This window comes from Prunus dulcis, chromosome 7, assembly GCF_902201215.1.
Source record: "Prunus dulcis chromosome 7, ALMONDv2, whole genome shotgun sequence".
Taxonomy (NCBI): domain Eukaryota; kingdom Viridiplantae; phylum Streptophyta; class Magnoliopsida; order Rosales; family Rosaceae; genus Prunus; species Prunus dulcis.
In genome coordinates this window covers 3,347,677-3,368,027 of record NC_047656.1, presented here as the reverse complement: position 1 = coordinate 3,368,027, position 20,351 = coordinate 3,347,677, and the positions used below count along the sequence as shown (strand labels likewise).

General features: G+C 43.0%; 2 protein-coding genes across 7 annotated transcripts in view; one reads left to right on the top strand and one right to left on the bottom strand.

Annotated features, from left to right (window-relative positions):
* Nucleotides 1–2,458, bottom strand: part of LOC117634944 (KIN17-like protein) — a 3,915-nt gene extending 1,457 nt beyond the window's left edge. Inside the window, exons 1-5 of one of the 6 annotated variants that reach the window (XM_034369230.1) lie at nucleotides 1,912–2,458; nucleotides 668–798; nucleotides 403–517; nucleotides 159–220; nucleotides 19–66 (exon numbers count right to left, since the gene is read on the bottom strand). In XM_034369230.1, coding sequence (XP_034225121.1) covers nucleotides 19–66; nucleotides 159–220; nucleotides 403–517; nucleotides 668–798; nucleotides 1,912–2,287 — 732 coding nt within the window. In that variant the 5' untranslated portion in view covers nucleotides 2,288–2,458. The remainder of the gene's footprint in view (nucleotides 1–18; nucleotides 67–158; nucleotides 221–402; nucleotides 518–667; nucleotides 799–1,911) is intronic. The other 5 variants (XM_034369232.1, XM_034369234.1, XM_034369231.1 and 2 more) reach the window with 5 other exon arrangements.
* Nucleotides 2,459–15,399: 12,941 nt separating this feature from the next.
* LOC117635196 lies at nucleotides 15,400–16,478 on the top strand. The gene is made up of 3 exons (XM_034369547.1): nucleotides 15,400–15,780; nucleotides 15,912–16,094; nucleotides 16,419–16,478. Exons 1-3 carry the CDS (start codon nucleotides 15,400–15,402, stop codon nucleotides 16,476–16,478), a joined length of 624 nt encoding a protein of 207 aa, XP_034225438.1.
* The last annotated feature ends 3,873 nt before the right edge of the window (nucleotides 16,479–20,351 follow it).

Sequence of the window (20,351 nt, the reverse complement as noted above, 5' to 3'; positions counted from 1 at the left end):
CTAACATAAATGAATTACCTGAAGTTTAGTAATCAACCCTTTCTTCTCTTCTTCAAACTCTCTGATCTAGTATTCAGAGAAAAAAAATATAAGAATACCTAGCAGTGAAAGGATTAAAGAATGACAAAATCAGACAATGAATAAACCGGCTAGCATACCTGAGCCCTTAATTTCCTAATCTGTCCTTCTTGAGCAGCCTGCTTTTTTGAAAGCTCTTCACCTGGTACATAAAAATGCAAAAATGAAGGAATTTCCATAATTATTGATATGATTGCATAAAGAAACCCTCCTTGCATCCACAATAGAACATTGGCTACGTTGAAATTCACTATGAGGCACAAAATATGTAGAACATATTGAGCTTCTCAAGAGAAACAGAGACAGACAGGGACAGAAAGAGACCTTCAGCCATAACTTGATTAATTATTTCATCCTTTTCCTTCAGAAGAGCAGCTGCATCACTTTTCTTATTCTGCTCCCGCCGAAGCGTGTCCCTTTCCTTTGTAAGAGCATACACCTGCAATCATAAGTTGGCATAGCCCCTCCAATTATCAGGAGCTGAATTAAAAATAGGCAAGTACCAATTTCATCAAAAACATAACGGGCACATATAACACCTAGATCAATCCAAGCACGATTATAAACAAGACTTTATGAGAAGACCTACCTTCCTTTCAAGTGTTGCAACCCTTTGATGGTATTCCTCTCGCAGTGACTCGACTTCTGCATCATTGGATTTTCTCTGTTCAATTATTTTCAGAGATGGACAATGAGGGGTTGATCCGAATTCTGATTGATCTGGAGAGAGAAGGGCCGAAGAGAGAGATAGAGGCAAGAGAATTGAGAGAGAACCTAATTTCTGAAAAACCACAATAAAAATGTATTTATAGGTGGTAGTTGTAAAAAAATTGGGAAGGGATGGTATTTTTAATTAAAATTATAAAAAAAGGTGGCATTTTAAGCTATTTCCCACTTAATAACTCATAGCTACTAGCCTCTTTGTGCATCTTTCCATTGTAAATACAGCTATTTCTCTCAACCCTAATACATAATAATGGAAAAGGATGTACAAGTGCCAATCCCCAACTTGTTCATCCACAGAAAATATGTATTGCAAAAAGAACCGTGTAACAGTGCATAAAAATATTGGAAACATAACCATGGAATACATGTGCAATGAGAACCGTTGGTTTCCACAAACAGAAAACCATTCACAGAGGCTCTAGACTGGTGTCAAAAGAACCAGGGCATACATAATAGGCAGGTATGATTTGACATAAAGAATTTTTCATACCAACTTTGCAAAATCAATCTTGAGAGGCAGCAGTTGGACGAGGACACAACACAACTATCCTAACACCTCTATTGCTGTACCTAGTATCTCATCCCACATTAATATGCTTTTCAACTTTTCCATTACCAAGCACCTACTTTCAGACATCAACTGGGTGAAGACTCAACCCCACAACCAACTGAAAAAGAATGCAGGCAACAGAGTGAGTCAAAGAAGTCTCATATACCCAAAAAAGAAATCATATTATTCATACCAAAGAAACCCCAAACTACCTACCATAAAAGCACACAAGAAATATTTGTTTACCCAGGAATGACTATTGAGAAGAAATAAAACCTCTTAAATGGTAGTAAAATTTCCTGAAGGAAAAAAATAATCCATTGCTTCATGCATCAGTGCCCAAAAGTGGGAGAGCTCCCACATGTGTTCAGCTCTAAACAATGTCCGCAATGATGAATGAATCTGCATATTCAGATGCTATATGCAGTGTGAATTTCCATATAATATACAAAGTTAAAATACAAAGTTCTTCAACCTCTCCTTGAAAAGGGTTTCCGAATCTCTATCGATATAAGTAATGAACCAACCCTTTGGCGTCTCCTCAACCTTACACTTACCCGTCCTCCCCAAGTGCTTCACGAACTCGGTTATCGTGGCCCACTCAGTCGAATTCATATGAACATGGTGGCGGTCGTTGATGTACTCGTTGTAGACCACGGTGGCGGCGATACGGCTGAACCGGTGGCTTCGTTTCATAAAATCGAGAAAACTTTGCTCGAACTCCTCGGAGTAGCCATCGACTATGCGATTAGAGTTTTCGCCGAAGATCTGCATCTGTCGCTGGTGGCTTTCGCTCATGCAGTGGCATTTGAAGCCGTTTTCGTCTCGACATTGCTTCTGGCACATCTGGCAGTACCATCGAAGCTTCTGAAGTCCTTTGGCCTTGATCCGATTGGCAATTGCCTTTGGGGTTAGGAAGTCGTTCTTCCCCATGATGATTTTACCGCCGAATTACAGAAATATTGGTGTAATTTGAATCAGGATTGGGGTGGTGTTTTGATTGGGGAATTGGCAATCTAAACCCTAGATGACGGAAGGGCTGGACCTGATGAGGGTTTTATTTTTGGGAAATAGCAATAAGGGTACAATAATTTTATATTTATAGGTGATAGTTGTACAAAAATTGAAAAAGGGTGGTATTTTCAATTACAATTATAAAATTGGTGGCATTTAGGGCTATTTCCCAAGATTATATATGTTGTTGAGTGCATATAAGAGTCCGACTTCCTAAATATGGCCAAACACCTAAATGCAGCCGAGCATGTGAAAACAGGCGAGCACATAAAAGTGGTCAAATGCCTAAATACGACCGAATGACTAGAAGCGGCTGAATGCATAAAATCACCCGAAGCATAAATGAGGAGAGAACATCCGGAGGAGGATTTTCACACATGTTACAATCCAACTATAGAAGGGAATTATGCCAACCAGATGCTCTGACAGGACCCGAACCAAATTGCGCTTTGGAATTCGAGTCGAACCCTGTGCGTGTCCGACACTTGGCGAATGTCGGGCACAATTGACCTAATTGCCATTCTAATTGAATTTTCAACCTTGACTGCTGCCGAAAATTCGGCAGAGTCTCCCCTGTAATTTGCTCAATCCCAAAACTTCTACATGTCAGAACGAGCATAATATCCACACAACCAACTGCCAGCACTTCAATATACAAGCCAAAAGTTCCAATCTCACTCTAGGGCAATAGATCAGAGCAATTCTAATAGTTTAAAGATAAGTTAATCGTTTTACAAACCATCGCTTTTGTAACAGGAAGGTGCGGAAGTCAAGATGGCCCGGTGGTGGATGTCCTGTGCACGCTACAGCCTGGGGGCACAAAACATTTGAAATTGTGAGTGGACAAAAATAAGGGTTCATAAAATATCTAAGAATATACTAACCCCCATTGTAAAAATAGTTAAGTGAACTGAATATATACTTTACAATTGAAGTATACTAAACTCACGGCATTCACATGCTGAAATCAAGGTATTTATCTATTTAAATAAATATATACAATCGTATTCAAGATAAAATTTTCATGAAAGCACTGAAATCAAAACTTGCATAAAAACACTGAAATCAAACATGCATAAAAGCAATGTACTCAAACCTTGAATCAAAGCACTGCAATCAATCAAAACTACCACTCGGATGTACCCCTGTAATTCCGTCAATTCCCCTGGCAGGTCTCGGCGACACACAGTCTATCCGAGCCGCAATCCTGACAGGATTCAGGGGACCGCAGTCAGCCTGATCTGCTGGCAGGTCTCGGTGACACAGTCAACTCGAGCCGCAACTGGCAGGATTCAGGGGACCGTAGTCAGCCTGATCCGCAATCCTGGCAGACCTCGGCGACACCAAGTCAAACTGAGCTGCAAATCCTGGCAGACCTCGGTGACACCAAGTCAAACCGAGCTACAAATCCTGGCAGACCTTCCTGGCAGACCTCGGCGACACCAAGTTAAACTGAGCTGCAAATCCTGGCAGACCTCGGCGACACTAAGTCAAACCGAGCTGCAAATCCTGGCAGACCTCGGCGAAACTCGTGAGGCAAATGTCAAGTGCACTGACAAATCTGAGGGTAAACTGGATGTCCGTAGACATCGGCATAACTGAGGGTAATAACTGTAGTTGGGTACATGGTGGTTTAAAATAAAATATCTTAGAAAAGTCTGATAAATAACTGTATTTTGGCAAATCTGAAACTAAACTGCTATTTTCTCTGATATAAATCCCAAACTCTGCTTTTTATATCACTTTAGCATAATTAACTAAGCAGCGTATAAATAAGATATTTAACTTCACAAGCATGCTAGGAAAATCACAATGAATAAAACTTATTCAAGATCAAATAATGAAATTCCTTTATATAAATGATTTATAAAAGAAAAGTCCACTCTCTCCTGGTCCGAGCTAGCTAGACCTCCTGTAGGTCTCTTCTGCGGGTCTGCCTGGTCCCGAATGCCTGGATAAATCATCAGGAATATTTAATTAATAAAACTGCTCGGTATAAGTTTTTAAGTAAAATCCTGACCCCCGACTTCTAGAAGTGCGTGCACTAACTTTAAAATCCTTTTTCTGCCTACTTAGATATTTCAGATGTTTAGAACTGTCTGAAAAGACTCGAGACTTCACTAAGCGATAAACTTCCATATTGGTCGATACGGAACCCCGTGGGGTCCACGACCTCCAATTACCAATCTGAGAGTTCCTTTAAGTTCCTCACATTTAAGGAACCATATCCTGCAAGTTTGGTCTGAAACTGACGATCGGATTGACCACGATCGTGAAATCATAAAATTTCCAAACCCTAGCACCAGGGTTCGCGATTTCGGAGTATCCGGGACTCCGATTCACAATCCGTCGAATCCTACACGATTCTGAAATTATCTGGAACAACATATCCGAAATTGAGCGCGATCCAACGGTTCAGCAGTATTGAACCCGAAAATCGCACAATATGGAAAATCCGTTCGGGGCTCAAACGGTATCCAAATCGAGATCCGCGAAATCCCACGCGCTCGTGACGACCTGAGGATCGCAACAAGACACAGTGCCACTGCACTACCCTCACCCACGAGCCGGCAGCGATGGGTGTCTAAAGCGATTACGCCTCGCCAAAAAAACTCCAAACCACGGCTCCAAACTCCTACCCTAGGTAAAACACCATATTTGGAGCCACTTTTGTTCTTGGACCTACCCCAAAAAGTGGCCGGAAGTGACCGATCACGGAGGCCGAAAATCAGCCGAATTTTCAATTCGAAAACTAGGTTATCTACGGTCAAAATTGATGCAAACCCATCCAACCATCAGCTAGAGCATGGAAAATAGGTAGGAATCCATACCTTACTAGACAAACTTACAGAAGAATTGAGGGAGAACGAGTGACTTGAAAATTCGGTGAGCACCGTCGGTTCCAACGCGATTTCCGGCTAGCGCCGGTCTTTGGCGGGCGGGGGAGTGCTCGGCGAAGGGAGAGGAGGCGAAGGCGGTTCAATCGAGACCGGTCTCGTCGCCGGTGGAGCTCCGTGGCGGCGTCGGCTGTCTCTGGAAGGCGGCGGGACGAAACGGGAGAGGAGAGAGAGAGAGATCGCGGGAGGAGAGAGAAAGAGGCTGAGTTGGTTTTATAAATCCAACTTCGAAATATTTACGGTTGTGCCACTGAGACTCTTTTGACCATAACTCTCTCGTTACAACTCCGATTCGGGCCCACTACGTGTCTATGAACTCATTTCACCGCGCTCTACGCAATGACGTAAGTGGAATTATCAAATTACTTCTCGATCAAAAAGTCACTTTTTTCTTAATAAAATTTTCCAAGGGCAAAATTGTCTTTTCGCAAAATAAAATATTCCTTAATTATGAATTTTAGGTTTGGGTTATTACAACCTACCCCCTTTACAAAAATTTCATGCTCGAAATTTACACGCCTGTCACTTAAAGAGGGGAAGAGACTGCTCCCGCATCTACTACTCAGGTTACCACATAGCCTTTTTCACTGAAAGCTAAACACTTCCCATTTCAAAATCTGAACTGATTGCTTCCCACAAATGAAATCAGCCTCCAATTTTGCTGATTATTTGTCTAACACATGAGATGGATCGGATTTTTCTCTTCGGAGCATGGGAATATGAAAAACATCAAGTCACTGTGATAGATCTGCAGGCAAAGTAAGCCTGTAAATTCCTTGGCCCACATGCTCTATAATCTCATTGAGTCCGATATAGCGAGGACTTAGTTCCCTCGCTTCTTCAAATCTCACTACACCTTCCTAAGGTGATAAATTTTGAAAAATACCCAACTGAAGATCTTTCTTCTATTATCTGCATAACTCCTTGTCAATCCTGGGCCACTTGAGTCTTTTACTAATTAATCCAATATATTTCTTTATTTTCTACCCAACTTTTAGCTACCAATAACCCTGCTTACCATTCCATCTTCATACTGAGATGGTCTACACTATGTCTCGTATAAGGCATCAATTGAAGACAATCTCAATTATAGGCACCAATGACAAACTTGAGATTTGCGATCCCGAGGATACTCAGTTCGTCTGACAACTGTCGTTTGAGGCACACTCTAAAAGTGGTAACTTCTCATCCCAATCACCCCGAAACTGCAGTATACAAGATTTTAACAAACCTTCTAAAGTCCGAATCATGCTCTCAGACTAACCATCTGTTTGGGGGTGAAATGTAGTACTAAACTGCAATTGGGTTTCAAAAGCTTCTTTTAACTGAGTCCGAAACGGGATGTAAACTGTGGGTCTCGATCTGAAACAATAGAGACTGGTACTCCATAAAGCCTTACGATCTTATCTGTGAAAATCTTAGCCGGTTTGTTCAAACTATACTTGGCTCTCATCGGCAGAAAATGAGCAAACTTGTTGAGTCGATCCTTAGTTTCCTACACTCCATCCTGCTTACTCTGTGCTCGAGAAAGTTGAACACAAAATCTATCGTAAGTTACTTCCACTTCCCTTCAGGAATCGGAAGTGGTTGCAAGAACCCTGATGGTTCCTGTCGTTCAGCTATCACTTGCTGATAAATTAAGCACCCTCTGACATACTCTGCTATTATTATTTTTTTTCATCTTAAGAGGCCACTAGTAGAATCCCCATTTTAACACTTCTTTAGTAAAATTATATAACCAACCTCCATTCACTGTGTGCAATTAAAAGGATCCTGAAATTAAGCTGCGGGTATTCATTCTACTAGCCCTGATTTTACCTGAAAAGTGACTAACAGTATGTTCTGATTATCTGTATCTATCCCAACTTTGAGTTTCCTTAGTCCTATCATCACTAGTAATTATCTCTCTCAATGATCAGCCACTGCTCCTGAGGATTTCATGCTGAGTGTATCTATGACCACATTAGCTTTTCCTTGGTGCTGTTTGGTGGTGCAGTCCTAATCTTTTTGTCAGTTCTGACCATTTTCTTTGCCTCAATTTTTCTTCCTCCTCTGTGAATAAATATTGTAACCTTTGTGATCTGTAAAGATCTGGCATATTTCTTTATAAAGATACTGCCGCCAACTTTTCTACGCCAAAATTACTGTGGCCCGTTCCAAATCATGAATAGGAGACTTCGACTTATGCTTCTTCAGTTGCCTAGACGCATAGATGTGCACGCTACCATGCTGTATCAGCATAAACCCAAATCCTTGTTACAAGGCAACTCTCAGTAACACTGGTTGGCCATAGCCACTTTACTACTACTTCGATCTTTTGAGGATCAACAAAAATGCCATCTGCAGAGTTCATGTGTCCCAAGAAACTCACTCTGTCTACCCAACATGGACACTTGCTGAACTTGGCATAAAGTTGCTTCCTTCTCAGAGTCCGCAACGCAACGTTCAAATGTTTCATATGTGCCTTCGGTCTCTTAGAATACATCAATACGTCCTCTAGGCACACAGTCATGAAGCGATCTCCGTAACACCGAAACACTCTGTTTAAGGGGGTCCAAAATGCAACTGGCACATTCTTTAACCCGCATGGCATCACCAGAATTTCATAGTGCCCATACCTCGTTTAACACGCTGTTTTAGGCACATACTCTTCTCTTAACTCGTAACTGATGATATTCAGGCTTCAGGTCACTTTTTGAAAATACCTTGGCACCCTTCAGTTGCTTAAACAATTCCTCACTGCGAGGCAATGGACATCTATTCCACACTGTGATCTTGTTCAGCTATCTGGAGTCCCTGTATAACCTCATGGTGACATCCTTTTTCTCAAATAACACTGGAGCATCCCAATGAGAGAAACTAGGCTGAATGAATCTCTTATCTATCAACTCCTGCAATTGAATCTTTAACTCCTTCAACTTTGCTGGTGCCATTCTGTACAGTGCCCGAGAAATGGGCTCCGTTCCTGAAGTGAACTCAAAATGAACTCGATCTCCTGATGAGAAGGTAATTCAAGAAGATCCTCGGGAAAAACATCTGTAAATTCCTATACTACTGGAATATCTTCCAATTTCATCTCATTATCTCTGGTACTCTTTCCTGGGCCATCTACTGAGGCACGGTATCTGGCCAATCAATCTAACCCTGAGATGACATTCAGTTAACCATGCCGAAGGGAATTAAATCTGTAACTACAGCGGTGATGCAGATGCTTCCTGCTGGGACATGTCCTACGCTCTGCTTGTGGCCCTGGAACGTCCACCACGTCCCCTCGGCTGACTGCTGCCTCGACTGGCTACACTGATCTGGGCCCACCACTGGACGAAGCCTCTATAGACTGTGGTATCTATATGCTGAGGGAACAGCGGCAATCCTTTCGAAAAGGTCCAGACTGTCAACAATAATAACCTCTAGTAGTGCCCTTACTGGCAAGGCCCGGAATAGTACCTACCACACCTGGCACTTTATGGGCAACTCCTCCTGCCAGATCTTGACAACAACTGTCTTCCAATACCTCTGGCTGCACTAACCCAAGAGCGGTTTCCAATACTACTACCTTGGCTGGAACCTCCACTGGAACTAAATCCAAGTCGGTAGTCTCCAGAGTTGCGACCACTCGATCATCCAGAACTGTAACTGTCTCTCTTAGATGGTCCGATGATCCATCACTAGGACTACCTGTGTAAAACTTCTGTCTACGGAGTTCACCCCGTGGTCTGACCATCATCTGGCTAGGGCAGACATCACCACATCACCAAGGTTAATTAACCGCTAACTGATCACAATACCTCGGATGGAGGCCTTTAACCCCATCATAACAAAGTGATACTTCTCACTTTCAATCTTTCAGATGTTTAGAACTGTCTGAAAAGACTCGAGACTTCACTAAGCGATAAAATTCCATATTGGTCGATACGGAACCCCGTGGGGTCCACGACCTCCAATTACCAATCTGAGAGTTCCTTTAAGTTCCTCACATTTAAGGAACCATATCCTGCAAGTTTGGTCTGAAACTGACGATCGGATTGACCACGATCGTGAAATCATAAAATTTCCAAACCCTAGCCCCAGGGTTCGCAATTTCGGAGTATCCGGGACTCCGATTCACAATCCGTCGAATCCTGCACTATTATGAAATTATCTGGAACAACATATCCGAAATTGAGCGCGATATGAAAAATCCAACGGTTTAGCAGTATTGAACCCGAAAATCGCACAATATGAAAAATCCGTTCGGGGCTCAAACGGTTTCCAAATCGAGATCCGCAAAATCCTACGTGCTCATGACGACCTGAGGATCGCAACAAGACATAGTGCCACTGCACTACCCTCACCCATGCGCCGCAGCACGTGCCGGCAGCAATGGGTGTCTAAAGCGATTACGCCTCGCCGGAAAAACTCCAAACCACGGCTCCAAACTCCTACCCTAGGTAAAACACCATATTTGGAGCCACTTTTGTTCTTGGACCTACCCCAAAAAGTGGCCGGAAGTGGCCGATCACGGAGGCCAAAAATCGACCGAATTTTCAATTCGAAAACTGGTTATCTACGGTCAAAATTGATTCAAACCCATCCAACCATCAGCTAGAGCATGGAAAATAGGTAGGAATCCATACCTTACTCGACAAATTTGGAGAAGAATTGAGGGAGAACGAGTGACTTGAAAATCCGGTGAGCACCGTCGGTTCCAGCGCGATTTCTGGCCAGCGTCGGTCTTTGGCGGGCGGGGGAACGGTCGGCAAAGGGAGAGGAGGCGACGGCGGTTCGATCGAGACCGGTCTCGTCGCCGGTGGAGCTCCGTGGCAGCGTCGGCTGCCTCTGGAAGGCAGCGGGACGAAATGGGAGAGGGGAGAGAGAGAGATCGCGCGAGGAGAGAGAAAGAGGCTGAGCTTGTTTTATAAATCCAACTTCAAAATATTTACGGTTGTGCCACTGAGACTCTTTTGACCATAACTCTCTCGTTACAACTCCGATTCGGGCCTACTACGTGTCTATGAACTCATTTCACCGCGCTCTACACCATGACGTAAGTGGAATTGTCAAATTCCTTGTCGAAGAAAAAGTCACCTTTTTCTTAATAAAATATTCCGAAGGCAAAATTGTCTTTTCGCAAAATAAAATATTCCTTAATTATGAATTTTAGGTTTGGGTTATTACATGCTCAACCAAAGTTAATGTGGGAGAGCTGAAGATGGAAAGAAAATCAAATCATCATTTTATTTAGATTAAACCACAAGCATGAATCAAGGGGGTTGAATGCATTTTGGGTCAACCAAGGAAATTGAAGCAATCAGCCAAAATTAATGATATTTATCAAGTATGAAATTATGACTGATTTGAAGGTCAATTGATGACCGACCAAATTGGGACATACCGAAACCCCTATAAATACCAAGCTTTTGGAAGAGAGAAAAGATTCGTGACACAACACACAACTTGTCATTTTATGTTGTTTTCATTTGTTTATGCATTTGTCTCTCCAAGCCTACTTTCAATTATTTATTTTACTCAATTTACATTACGCACTCATTTTTAAATTCTTTAATTTACGCTCGTTAATTTCTATCATTTACTTTACGCAATTTACTTCCCCCCGTCTCTTCAATTGTATTTAAATTCAAGAAAATTTGTATAAATACCACGTGAATTTTTAGGCGATGACACGCTTACCACCTGAACTTTTAATTTTCATTATTAACTACCTAAAATTTATAAAGTGTAGCAATTTACCACCGACGTGTAACTCCATTAAAATTTCCGTTAAGTCAAGTCATTATAATAATAAAAAATTAACAAATCTAAAACTAAAAGAATTTAACCAAAAAAAAAGAAAAAAAGAAAAAAAAAAGAAGAACATGATTAGGTTGATTTTCTTCTTCTTTTTTTTCCTATTATTTTTAATTATGTTAGCTTAAATAATGTGAGTTTTTAATTATAATAAATTGATGAAAATGTCCTTTAGATATCAACTTCAGTTAATGGAAATTTCAATGGAGTTATATGTAGGTGGTAAATTGGAACACTTTGCAAAGTCTAGGTGGTTAATAGTAAAAATTGAAAGTTCATTTGGTGATCACTAACATGACTAAAAGTTTATGTGGTATTTATGTAATTTTCCCTTAAATTTAAGCACCTTTACTTTACACACTTATTCTCGTTTCATTTACGATTTTATATCAATCTCCATTCCACTCAATACACATCACTTGGTTGCTCACATAAAACCTTGACTTCAAGAAAGTGAAAGAACTTAGGTCGTGAGGAGGTTCCTTGCTCGGTCGAACAATTGTTTAATTAAAGTTAGAGATCTTGGACGTTGTTGAGATAAAAAAAAATCGTCAAAATAAATTATATCATTTAAAAAAAATAAATAAATGATAAATGCAAGCCAACATGAGCTCTTGCTTTATTTATCGCTTTGATTTATTCTATCGTACTTAAATTCTTGTCTTTATGTTTATACGTATATCTAGTTTAATTGCATTATTTTTACTTAAAACTCTAAAAATCACATAAAACATCCGTACGAAACCTAACCATTCTCGAGCCGGAGAAAGTGAAAGAATCTAGGCCAATAGGAGGTTCCTTGCTTGGCCGATCAATCGTTTGGTCAGAAGTTAGAAGCGCAACACATCCATCTATTCACATTCCATTCAAGCCCAAATTCGGGCCATGATGATGGTGCGCCCCGCATCCAAAAGAAGAAGGACCAAAAGTTTATTCCGTCGAAAAGAGGGAAACATAATTTGGCACGCCCAGTGGGACGACTAGGTTTTGTATGGTCGTAAACACTAGGAGGAATCCTAGAAGAGATCAAGAATTTGAAGAATCTAGACTTCGGTCGGAATCAGAGACAAGCATGGCTGGTTCGCTTCCTATGAATACTCAACCACAAAATGTTCCGACCGCTCATGTAATAACCCAAAACAAAAATTCTTAGTTAATTAGTAATTTATTTTGAAGAAAGACAATTTTGCCCTCAGAATATTTTATTGGGAAAAAGTTGACTTTTTGACCAAAAAGGAATTTGACAATTCCACTTACGCCATTGCGTAGAGCACGACGAAACGAGTCCGTAGATATGGAGTGGACTCGAATCGGAGTTGTAACGAAGAAAATACGGTTAAAATACCATGAAGGGCAAAACGGTAATTTGGACAAAAAATCAGATTTTTATCCCTTCTCTCTCTCTCCTCTCCCATTGCAGTTGGGCCGTTGCCTTCCAGGGATTGTCGGCGCCGCCAAGGGGCACCACCGGCCGAACTGCCGCTGTCTCCCCTTCCTTCCCCGACCATTCCCCGACTGCGACATGACCGGCGTTGGCCGGAAAACGTTAAAAACCGACCGGTGTTCACCAAAACTTCAACTCGCTCGTTCTCCCTCAATTATTCTCCAAATTTGTCGAGTAAGGTATGGATTCCTACCTATTTTCCATGCTCTAGCTGATGGTTAGATGGGTTTGCATCAATTTTGATCGTAGATAACCCAGTTTTCAAATTGAAAATTCGGTCGAGATTCGGCCTCCGTGATCTGCCACTTCCAGTCAGTTTTTGGGGTAGGTCCAAGAACAAAAGTGGTTCCAAATATGGTGTTTTACCTAGGGTAGGAGTTTGGAGCCGTGGTTTTAAGTTTTTTCGGCGAGGTGTAATCTCTTTGGACACCCATCGCTACCGGCGCGTGCTGCAGCGCGTGGGTGAGGGTAGTGCAGTGGCACTGTATCTTGTTGCGATCCTCAGGTTGTCACGAGCGCATAGGATTTCGCGGATCTCAATTTGGATACCGTTTGAGCCTCGAACGGATTTTCCATATTGTGCGATTTTCGGGTTCAATACTGCTAAGCCGTTGGATCGCGCTCAATTTCAGATATGTTGTTCTAGATAATTTCAGAATTGTGTAGGATTCGACGGATTGTAAATCGGAGTCCCGGACGCTCCGAAATCGCGAACCCTGGGGCTAGGGTTTAGAAATTTTACGATTGCACGATCGTGGTCAATCCGATCGTCAGTTTCAGACCAGACTTGCAGGAAATGGTTATTTAAATGTGAGGAACCTATAGGAATTCTCAGACTGGTAATCGGAGGTCGTGGACCCCACAGGGTTCCGTATCGATCAAATTGGATGTTTATCGCTTAGTGAAGTCTCGAGTTTTTTCAGGCAGTTCTAAACATCTGAAATGCTTAAGTGGGCAGAAAAATGACTTTACAATTAGTGCAGGCACTTCTAGAAGTCGGGGGTCAGGGTTTTACTTAAAAACTTATACCGAGCAGTTTTATTAATTAAATATTCTTGATGGTTTAACCAAGCACCCAGGACCAGGCAGACCCACAGGAGGAACCTTCAGAAGGTCTAGTTAGCTCGGACCAGGAGTGAGTGGACTTTTCTTTTATAAATGATTTTATATAAATGAATTTCATTATTTGATCTTGAATAAGTTTTATTAAATGCGCTTTTTCCTAGCATGATTTGTGAAGTTAAATATCTTTATTTATTTGCTACTTAGTTGAATATACTAAAACGAGATGGAAAATAGAGATTGAGATTTATATCAGATAAAATAGCAGCATAGTTTCAGATTTAACAAAATTCAGTTATTTATCAGATTTTTTTTCTGAAATCTTTTATTTTAAACCACCGTGGGTATCCAGCTACAGAAAACAGTTTACTTTCAGTATCTGTTGCCTTCAGATATGACGATGTCTACAGACATCCAGTTTACCTTCAGTTTTGTCAGTGCACTTGACATTGCCTCACGAGTTTCGGGGACGTCCAGACCGTGAGTGCCAGGATTGCGGATCAGGCTGACTACGGTCCCCTGAATCCTGCCAGTTTGCGGCTCAGGTTGACTTTGTGTCACCGAGACCTGCCAGGGGAATTGACAGATATCAGGAATTGACGGAAATAAAGGGGTACACCTAGGTGGTAGTTTTAAATTGATTACAGTGCTTTTATGCGAGATTTATGGATCTTGAATATGTTTTACATATATGTATATGAATATGTGAATGCCTTGATTTTAGCATGATTCAAAGGCAGTTTAAATATTCATTTTTTCTTAACTATTTTTACCGTGGGGGTTAGTATATTCTTATGATATTTTCTGACCCTTTATTTTTGTCCACTCACGTTGTTCTTGAATGTTTTGCGCCCCCAGGCTGTAGCGTGCACAGGAAATCCACCACCGGGCCATTTTGTCTTCCGCGCCTTCTTGTTTACAAAAGTGTTGTTTTGAAAAAGGATTAACGCATCTGTAAACTATTAGAATTGCTCTGATATATTGCCCTAGATTGAGAACGGAACTATTGGCATGTATATTGAAATATTGGCAGTTGGTTGTATTGATATACATGCTTGTTTTGACAGGTGAAAATTTTGGGATTGAGCAAATTACAGGGGAGACTCTACCGAATTTTCGGTAGGAGTCAAAGTTAAAATTACAATTAGAAGGGCAAATAGGTCAATTGTGCCCGACATTCGCCAAGTATCGGACACGCACAGGGTTCGACTCGAATTCCAAAGCGAAATTTGGTTCGGGTCCTGTCAGCTCAAGAAGAGCAAAATGGCCCCGGCTGAAAGGCGATTGTCGGCCACGACCAAGTGTTAGTCGAAGATATTACGGAAGTCGCTGGGGGACCAGTCTTGAAGCCGAATCCAGCCACTTCATTGGAACAACTCATGCGTGTCATGGAGACAATGGCACAGACGATGGCCACTCAAAATGCTCAAATCTATGAGAGGTTTGATCGATGGTTAGGCCGACAAAATGGCCAAAATGGGAACCAAGGGGCGCCTAATGGAGTACCAGCGGCCGGGCCTCAAGTGGAGGCCCAACCAAATGTCTTTGGAATAAATTTGCCCCAACCTAATCCACCAACTGGGGGCAACCCAGGCCCAGTGGTTAATTGTCCGCCAATGGGCAACAACCCATATGCGGCGGTCAACCAATTCCAAGTGTTCCCGCCATATAATCAATTCCGCCCACAAGCTCACCAAGGGCCTGGAGCCAATTTTGCTGGGCCTCATATCAACCAATTTGCCGGAGTCGGTGGTTGGAATAATCCCGGTGGGAATGCTAACAACCCGTTGCTAGGGAATCAAGCAATCGACTGAGGTGCGTTCGAGCAAATGATTCAAGATATGGTGCATCATGCTAGGAGGATTGGTAGGCCAGTCTATCGGAGGCCATATCCAGAGCATTTTGATCAAGAGGAATTTCCGAGGGGTTTCAAGGTTCCGGATTTTGCACTATTTTCGGGAGATGGGCTCCAATCAACCGTTGAACACATCGGTCGATTCACGGCCCAGTGTGCTGAGATTGGCCACCGCGAGGCTCTGAAACTAAGGCTGTTTTCAAGTACCCTTACGGGGGCAGCATTCTCATGGTATATTAAGCTTTTGCAAAACTCAGTCCCGAATTGGCAAGTTATGGAGCAAGTCTTCCACAGGCAATTCTATCGACAAGAACCAGAAGTCTCGATGGCCGACTTGGCGAAGATAAGCCATAAGCCAAGTGAGTGGGTCCAAGAATAGGTGCACAGTCAATATGCCAAAGCACGAGTTTGCAAAATTGGCCCAAGGGGGATTGTTGCTTGACCTCTGAAAGAAATTCGAAGGAATTGTTCTGCGACGTTTATGATCTCTTACTTCAGGTGGACCGATACGAAGCTGTTCTAAAGGAGGAGCAACAAAAAGGGCGGCCGACATTTTATAGGGATTCAACCAAACCTTCCGGGTCTAGGACTACGTCGGTCCACGTGGTGGACATTGAAGATATAGATTCAGAAGAAAGAGGTGATGAAGTTTGCTTCGAGGAAGAAGAAGAGTCGGCCAGGGTAAACTTGGCCAAGATTGTGGCCAAAAAGCCATATGTGTGCAAGGGTTTGTTTAAAGCTTCTAAGGATCAAAGGCCGACCACGGCCCCAATGTGCAAGTTTAGTGGAACCTCCTAAAAGGCGATTGTGACAAAGTCCTACACGTTTGATATTCCTAAAACCGAACAAATTTTCGACCGACTTTTAAAAGAAAAGATCATAAAATTGTCTAATGATCATGATATTCCGTCGGCTAATGAACTTAGAAATAAAACTTATTGCAAGTTTCACAATGTGTGGTCTCATACGACTAACAATTGTTTGGTTTTTCGGAATGCCGTGCAGGATCTCATCGATCGGAAGATCTTGAAATTTTTGGAGAAAGCTACAATGGGCGTCGACTAGAATCCTTTCCCAAATGCTCAAGTCAACATGGTGAATGCTAACTTCCCAAGGCCAGACCAACCTAGGCCAAGGTTGGACTTAGGTGGCTCGGCAAGGGCTGCGGTCGAAAAAAGGGCAAGGGAGATCTCGATGGACCCTAAGGCAAAGGGCAAGGCCAAAATGTATCCTGAGGTGGCCAAGGTTCTCGAGGCAAAAGTTTCAACCAAGGAAGAACCTCCAAAGGCCATTGTGTTATGCAGTCGATGCCAATGTGAGGTGACTCTCGAAGTGGTTCGGCCAAAGCCCCAGGAGCCAACTAATGAACCCACCAAGGGGCTAATCAAGGAGCAAACCAAGGATCAAGTCCAAGTGGCCAAATCTAGGAGTTTTGAAAGGAATATGATAACAAGTCTGGTCGAGAATTACGGCCCACATAGCCCAAAGGGCAGAATGGAAGTAAAGCCGAACAAACGGCCATTGAATGAGTACCAAGATAGGTAAGAGAGGCCGAGATATTAGCCAAAGAGGAGAAATCAACATGCCCTTCTAAGGTATGAAGACATTGATTCACCAGAATCAAGTCAAAACCGAAGCATGTGGATTTCAGTGGGAGAAGGCAAAAGCCGAGATGTGGCCTATGTGTCAAGACCCCGCCCCACAGACGGTAGTGGTGTCATAACTTTCAAGGTGCCAAACACAAAGGCGGGCCAATGGTATAGAAGCAGAGTCTCAAAACTCCCACAGGTACCTCTGAGCAAGACTCAAACGAGAAGGGCACAAAGGCAATATGGCACCACTTACAAGACGGAGTTAGAATGAGCGGACAAGAGGCAAGCTCAACTTGACCGATTAGTCGAGCTTCGAGAGAACCTTCGATTTGAGGAGTTAGAGTTGGCCAAGGCCGATGCTGTCACTTTGGAGGCAGCCGTGGCTGAAGAGATGAAAATACGTCGAGAATGGGTGAATGGCCGAGTCGTGGTAATGGCCCCGGAAGAGCCAATCTCGGAGTTGGAGGCCCATTTGACTGGGGCTTTTGAGGCAAATAACTCTAAAGTGGAAGTTAGTGAGCCGACCAAGAAGTGAGGAGATAAACCTCTTAAGGTTCAAAAGGTAAGGGCGGCTCCACCGAAAGTCAAGCCTCCGATCTCCAAGGCCCCGACCGTGACCAAAGTGGCTCAGCCCACCAAGGTTGAGAGTAAAGAAGAAAAGGACCAAAACTTGGTCCAAGAAGCTGGGGATGAGCCCCATAAGATATTAAGCGAGCTTAGGGTGGAAGAAGACCAAGTCATGGCCGACGCCGAAGCCAATGTGGTAGAAAAAGAGGTCGAGCACACGGCCGAAGAAGAAGCTAAAGAGCCATTGGAAAATCTGGAAGGTTCAGCGGCTGAAGACAAAGAGCTCTTTGGGGATGATGAGGAATATGCTGATGACGAGTACTTAGAGGATCTATCGGAGGAAGCCATGGAGCATTTAGGGAAAGAGCACAATGAAGAGATGGCCAAGTTTGAGAATGAACTAAAAGTGGGCAAGGTCAAAGTAAAGTTTGGAGACTTTGACGAGGTAAAGGCCATGGTTATTACACTCCCACTATTTTTTGAAGCTCGGCCGGATCAACCTAATTTTATGGCGGAGATGTGTTCGATGAGGTTGAGTCCATGGTCCAAATGGAAGGGGCTAAAGAAATTGAGGTGGCCAGAGAAATTCCAAAGGAAGGGAATGCCCAACCTTGCATCATGGTAATGCCCAACCTTGCATCATGGTGCCCAAAAAGGAGGAAAAGTTCCGCGAGAAGGTGTGCTATGAGATGCCCACCAAGAAAATGTCCTCCCACCTTAAGCCCTTGTATGTGGGAGCTCATTTCGATGGAGTTTCGGTGAGCAAAGTCCTTATGGATACGGGGGCTACAGTCAATGTCCTGCCAGCCGCAATCATGAGGAAGTTAAAGAAATGCTCAAATGAGTTAATTCCCACCGAGACAACGATCAGTGGGTTCGTGGGAGACAACACGACTTCGAAGGGGATTATCCCACTCCAAGTTGGAGGGGGCAAAAAGTTAGGATGACTGCCTTCTTTGTTGTGGAGACAACAGTCCATTTCAATGCTTTGTTAGGCAGAGATTGGATCCATGGAAGCATGTGTGTGCCCTCTTCACTTCATCAATTTTTACAATTTTGGCACGAGGATGGAAGTGTAGAGATGTTTAGGCCGATGCACGGCCCTTCATGGCCTCCACCAATGCAGTAGAGGCAAAGTTTTATGAGGATGACATTGGGCCTCTTTATTTTATTGGGTCAGATAGGAACGGCCGACATACGAGAGTCTCGGCCCAAAGGTTTGGGGGCACATGATGCCCAAGCAGATGGGGAGCGCCCCACTATAGCTAATTTTTTCTCCCTCAATGAGTGATACAAACATAGAGGAAGAGAAGAGGGCTGCGGTGGAAGACACTTTGAGACGGCTATACGGTTTTTGGGCTGAAAGAGCGGCCAAGCATAGGTCCACCGCCAACTTGGTGGAATTTCTTCATGAAGGTCCGGAGGATGATGCACTTGAGCTTGAAGAAGTAGAGTTGGCGCCAAGTGAGTGGATGATTCAAAGGCTGAAGTCCAAGACTCTTTGTTAGAAATCAACTTGGGGACGGAAGACAACCATCGACCGATCTACATCAATGGTCTAATGGAGCCAGAACTTCGGGCCAAGATGAAAGAGCTTTTGAGAGAGTTCAAGGATTGCTTCGCTTGGGATTACACCGAGATGCCCAGATTGAGTCGTGACTTGGTCGAGCATCGCCTACCAACGATGGAAGATTTCAAGTCTTTAAGCAGCATCCCTGCCGAATGTCAACGAAAGTAGAGTTACAAGTTAAGGAAGAAATTGTAAGGCTTGTGAAAGCCAAATTTATTAGGCTAGCTAGATATATAGAATGGCTTTCAAATATTGTACCTCTAAAGAAAAAAAGGGAGCAATAAGAATATGTGTTGATTTTCGCAATTTTAATCTTGCAACTCCTAAAGATGAATATCCCATGCCCATGGCCGACCTCTTGGTCGATGGGGTGGCCAAGCATGAAATTTTATCATTCATGGATGGGTACTCCGGCTATAACCAAATTTTTATAGCTGAGGAGGATGTCCATAAGACAGCCTTCAGGTGCCCCGGATCCATTGGAACTTTTGAGTATGTGGTGATGCCCTTCAGCCTGAAAAATGCCGGGGCTACATATCAATGAGCAATGAATGCTACTTTTCATGACACGATCGGTCGAAATTTAGAAGTTTACATCGACGATGTTGTTATAAAGTCGGAGTCTAGACCAGGTCACTTGGATGACCTTAGATCGGCCTTTGAGAGAATGCGGCAGCATCAATTGAAGATGAACCCAAAAAAGTGTGCTTTTGGGGTGTCCGCCGGAAATTTCTTAGGATTCTTGGTGCACCAAAGGGGGATTGAGATTGATAAAAGTAAGGCGAAGGCTATCATTAACGTGCCCCCTGCAAAAAAAAGGAAGGTGTGCAAAGTTTATTGGGCCAAATTAACTTTCTTCGAAGGTTTATAGCCAACTCCGTGGGAAAAGTTGAGCCATTCTCATCTTTGCTAAAACTCAAAGATGAAGAGAAATTTCGGTGGGAAGAGTTCACCAAAGGGCATTCGACGCCATTAAAGAATATTTGGCCAACTCTCTGGTGCTTATTCCCCCAAAGCGGGGCCGACCTTTGAAATTATATATTTCGGCCACGGAGAATTCAATCGGAAGTTTGCTAGCCCAAGACAATGATGAGAAGAAAGAGCAAGCGGTATTCTACCTCAGCTGAATTCTAACGGCCACCGAGAGGAAATATTCTTTAGTGGAGAAACTTTGCTTGGCCCTATACTTTACCGCAACCAAGTTAAGGC

Coding starts and splice junctions, on each gene's coding strand:
- LOC117635196 (XM_034369547.1), top strand. CDS start 15,400: ATGGTGCATCATGCTAGGAGGATTGGTAGGCCAGTCTATCGGAGGCCA. Junction 15,781..15,911: donor GCCATAAGCCAAGTGAGTGG/GTCCAAGAATAG, acceptor CTCTTACTTCAG/GTGGACCGATACGAAGCTGT. Junction 16,095..16,418: donor AAGAAGAAGAGTCGGCCAGG/GTAAACTTGGCC, acceptor AATGCCGTGCAG/GATCTCATCGATCGGAAGAT.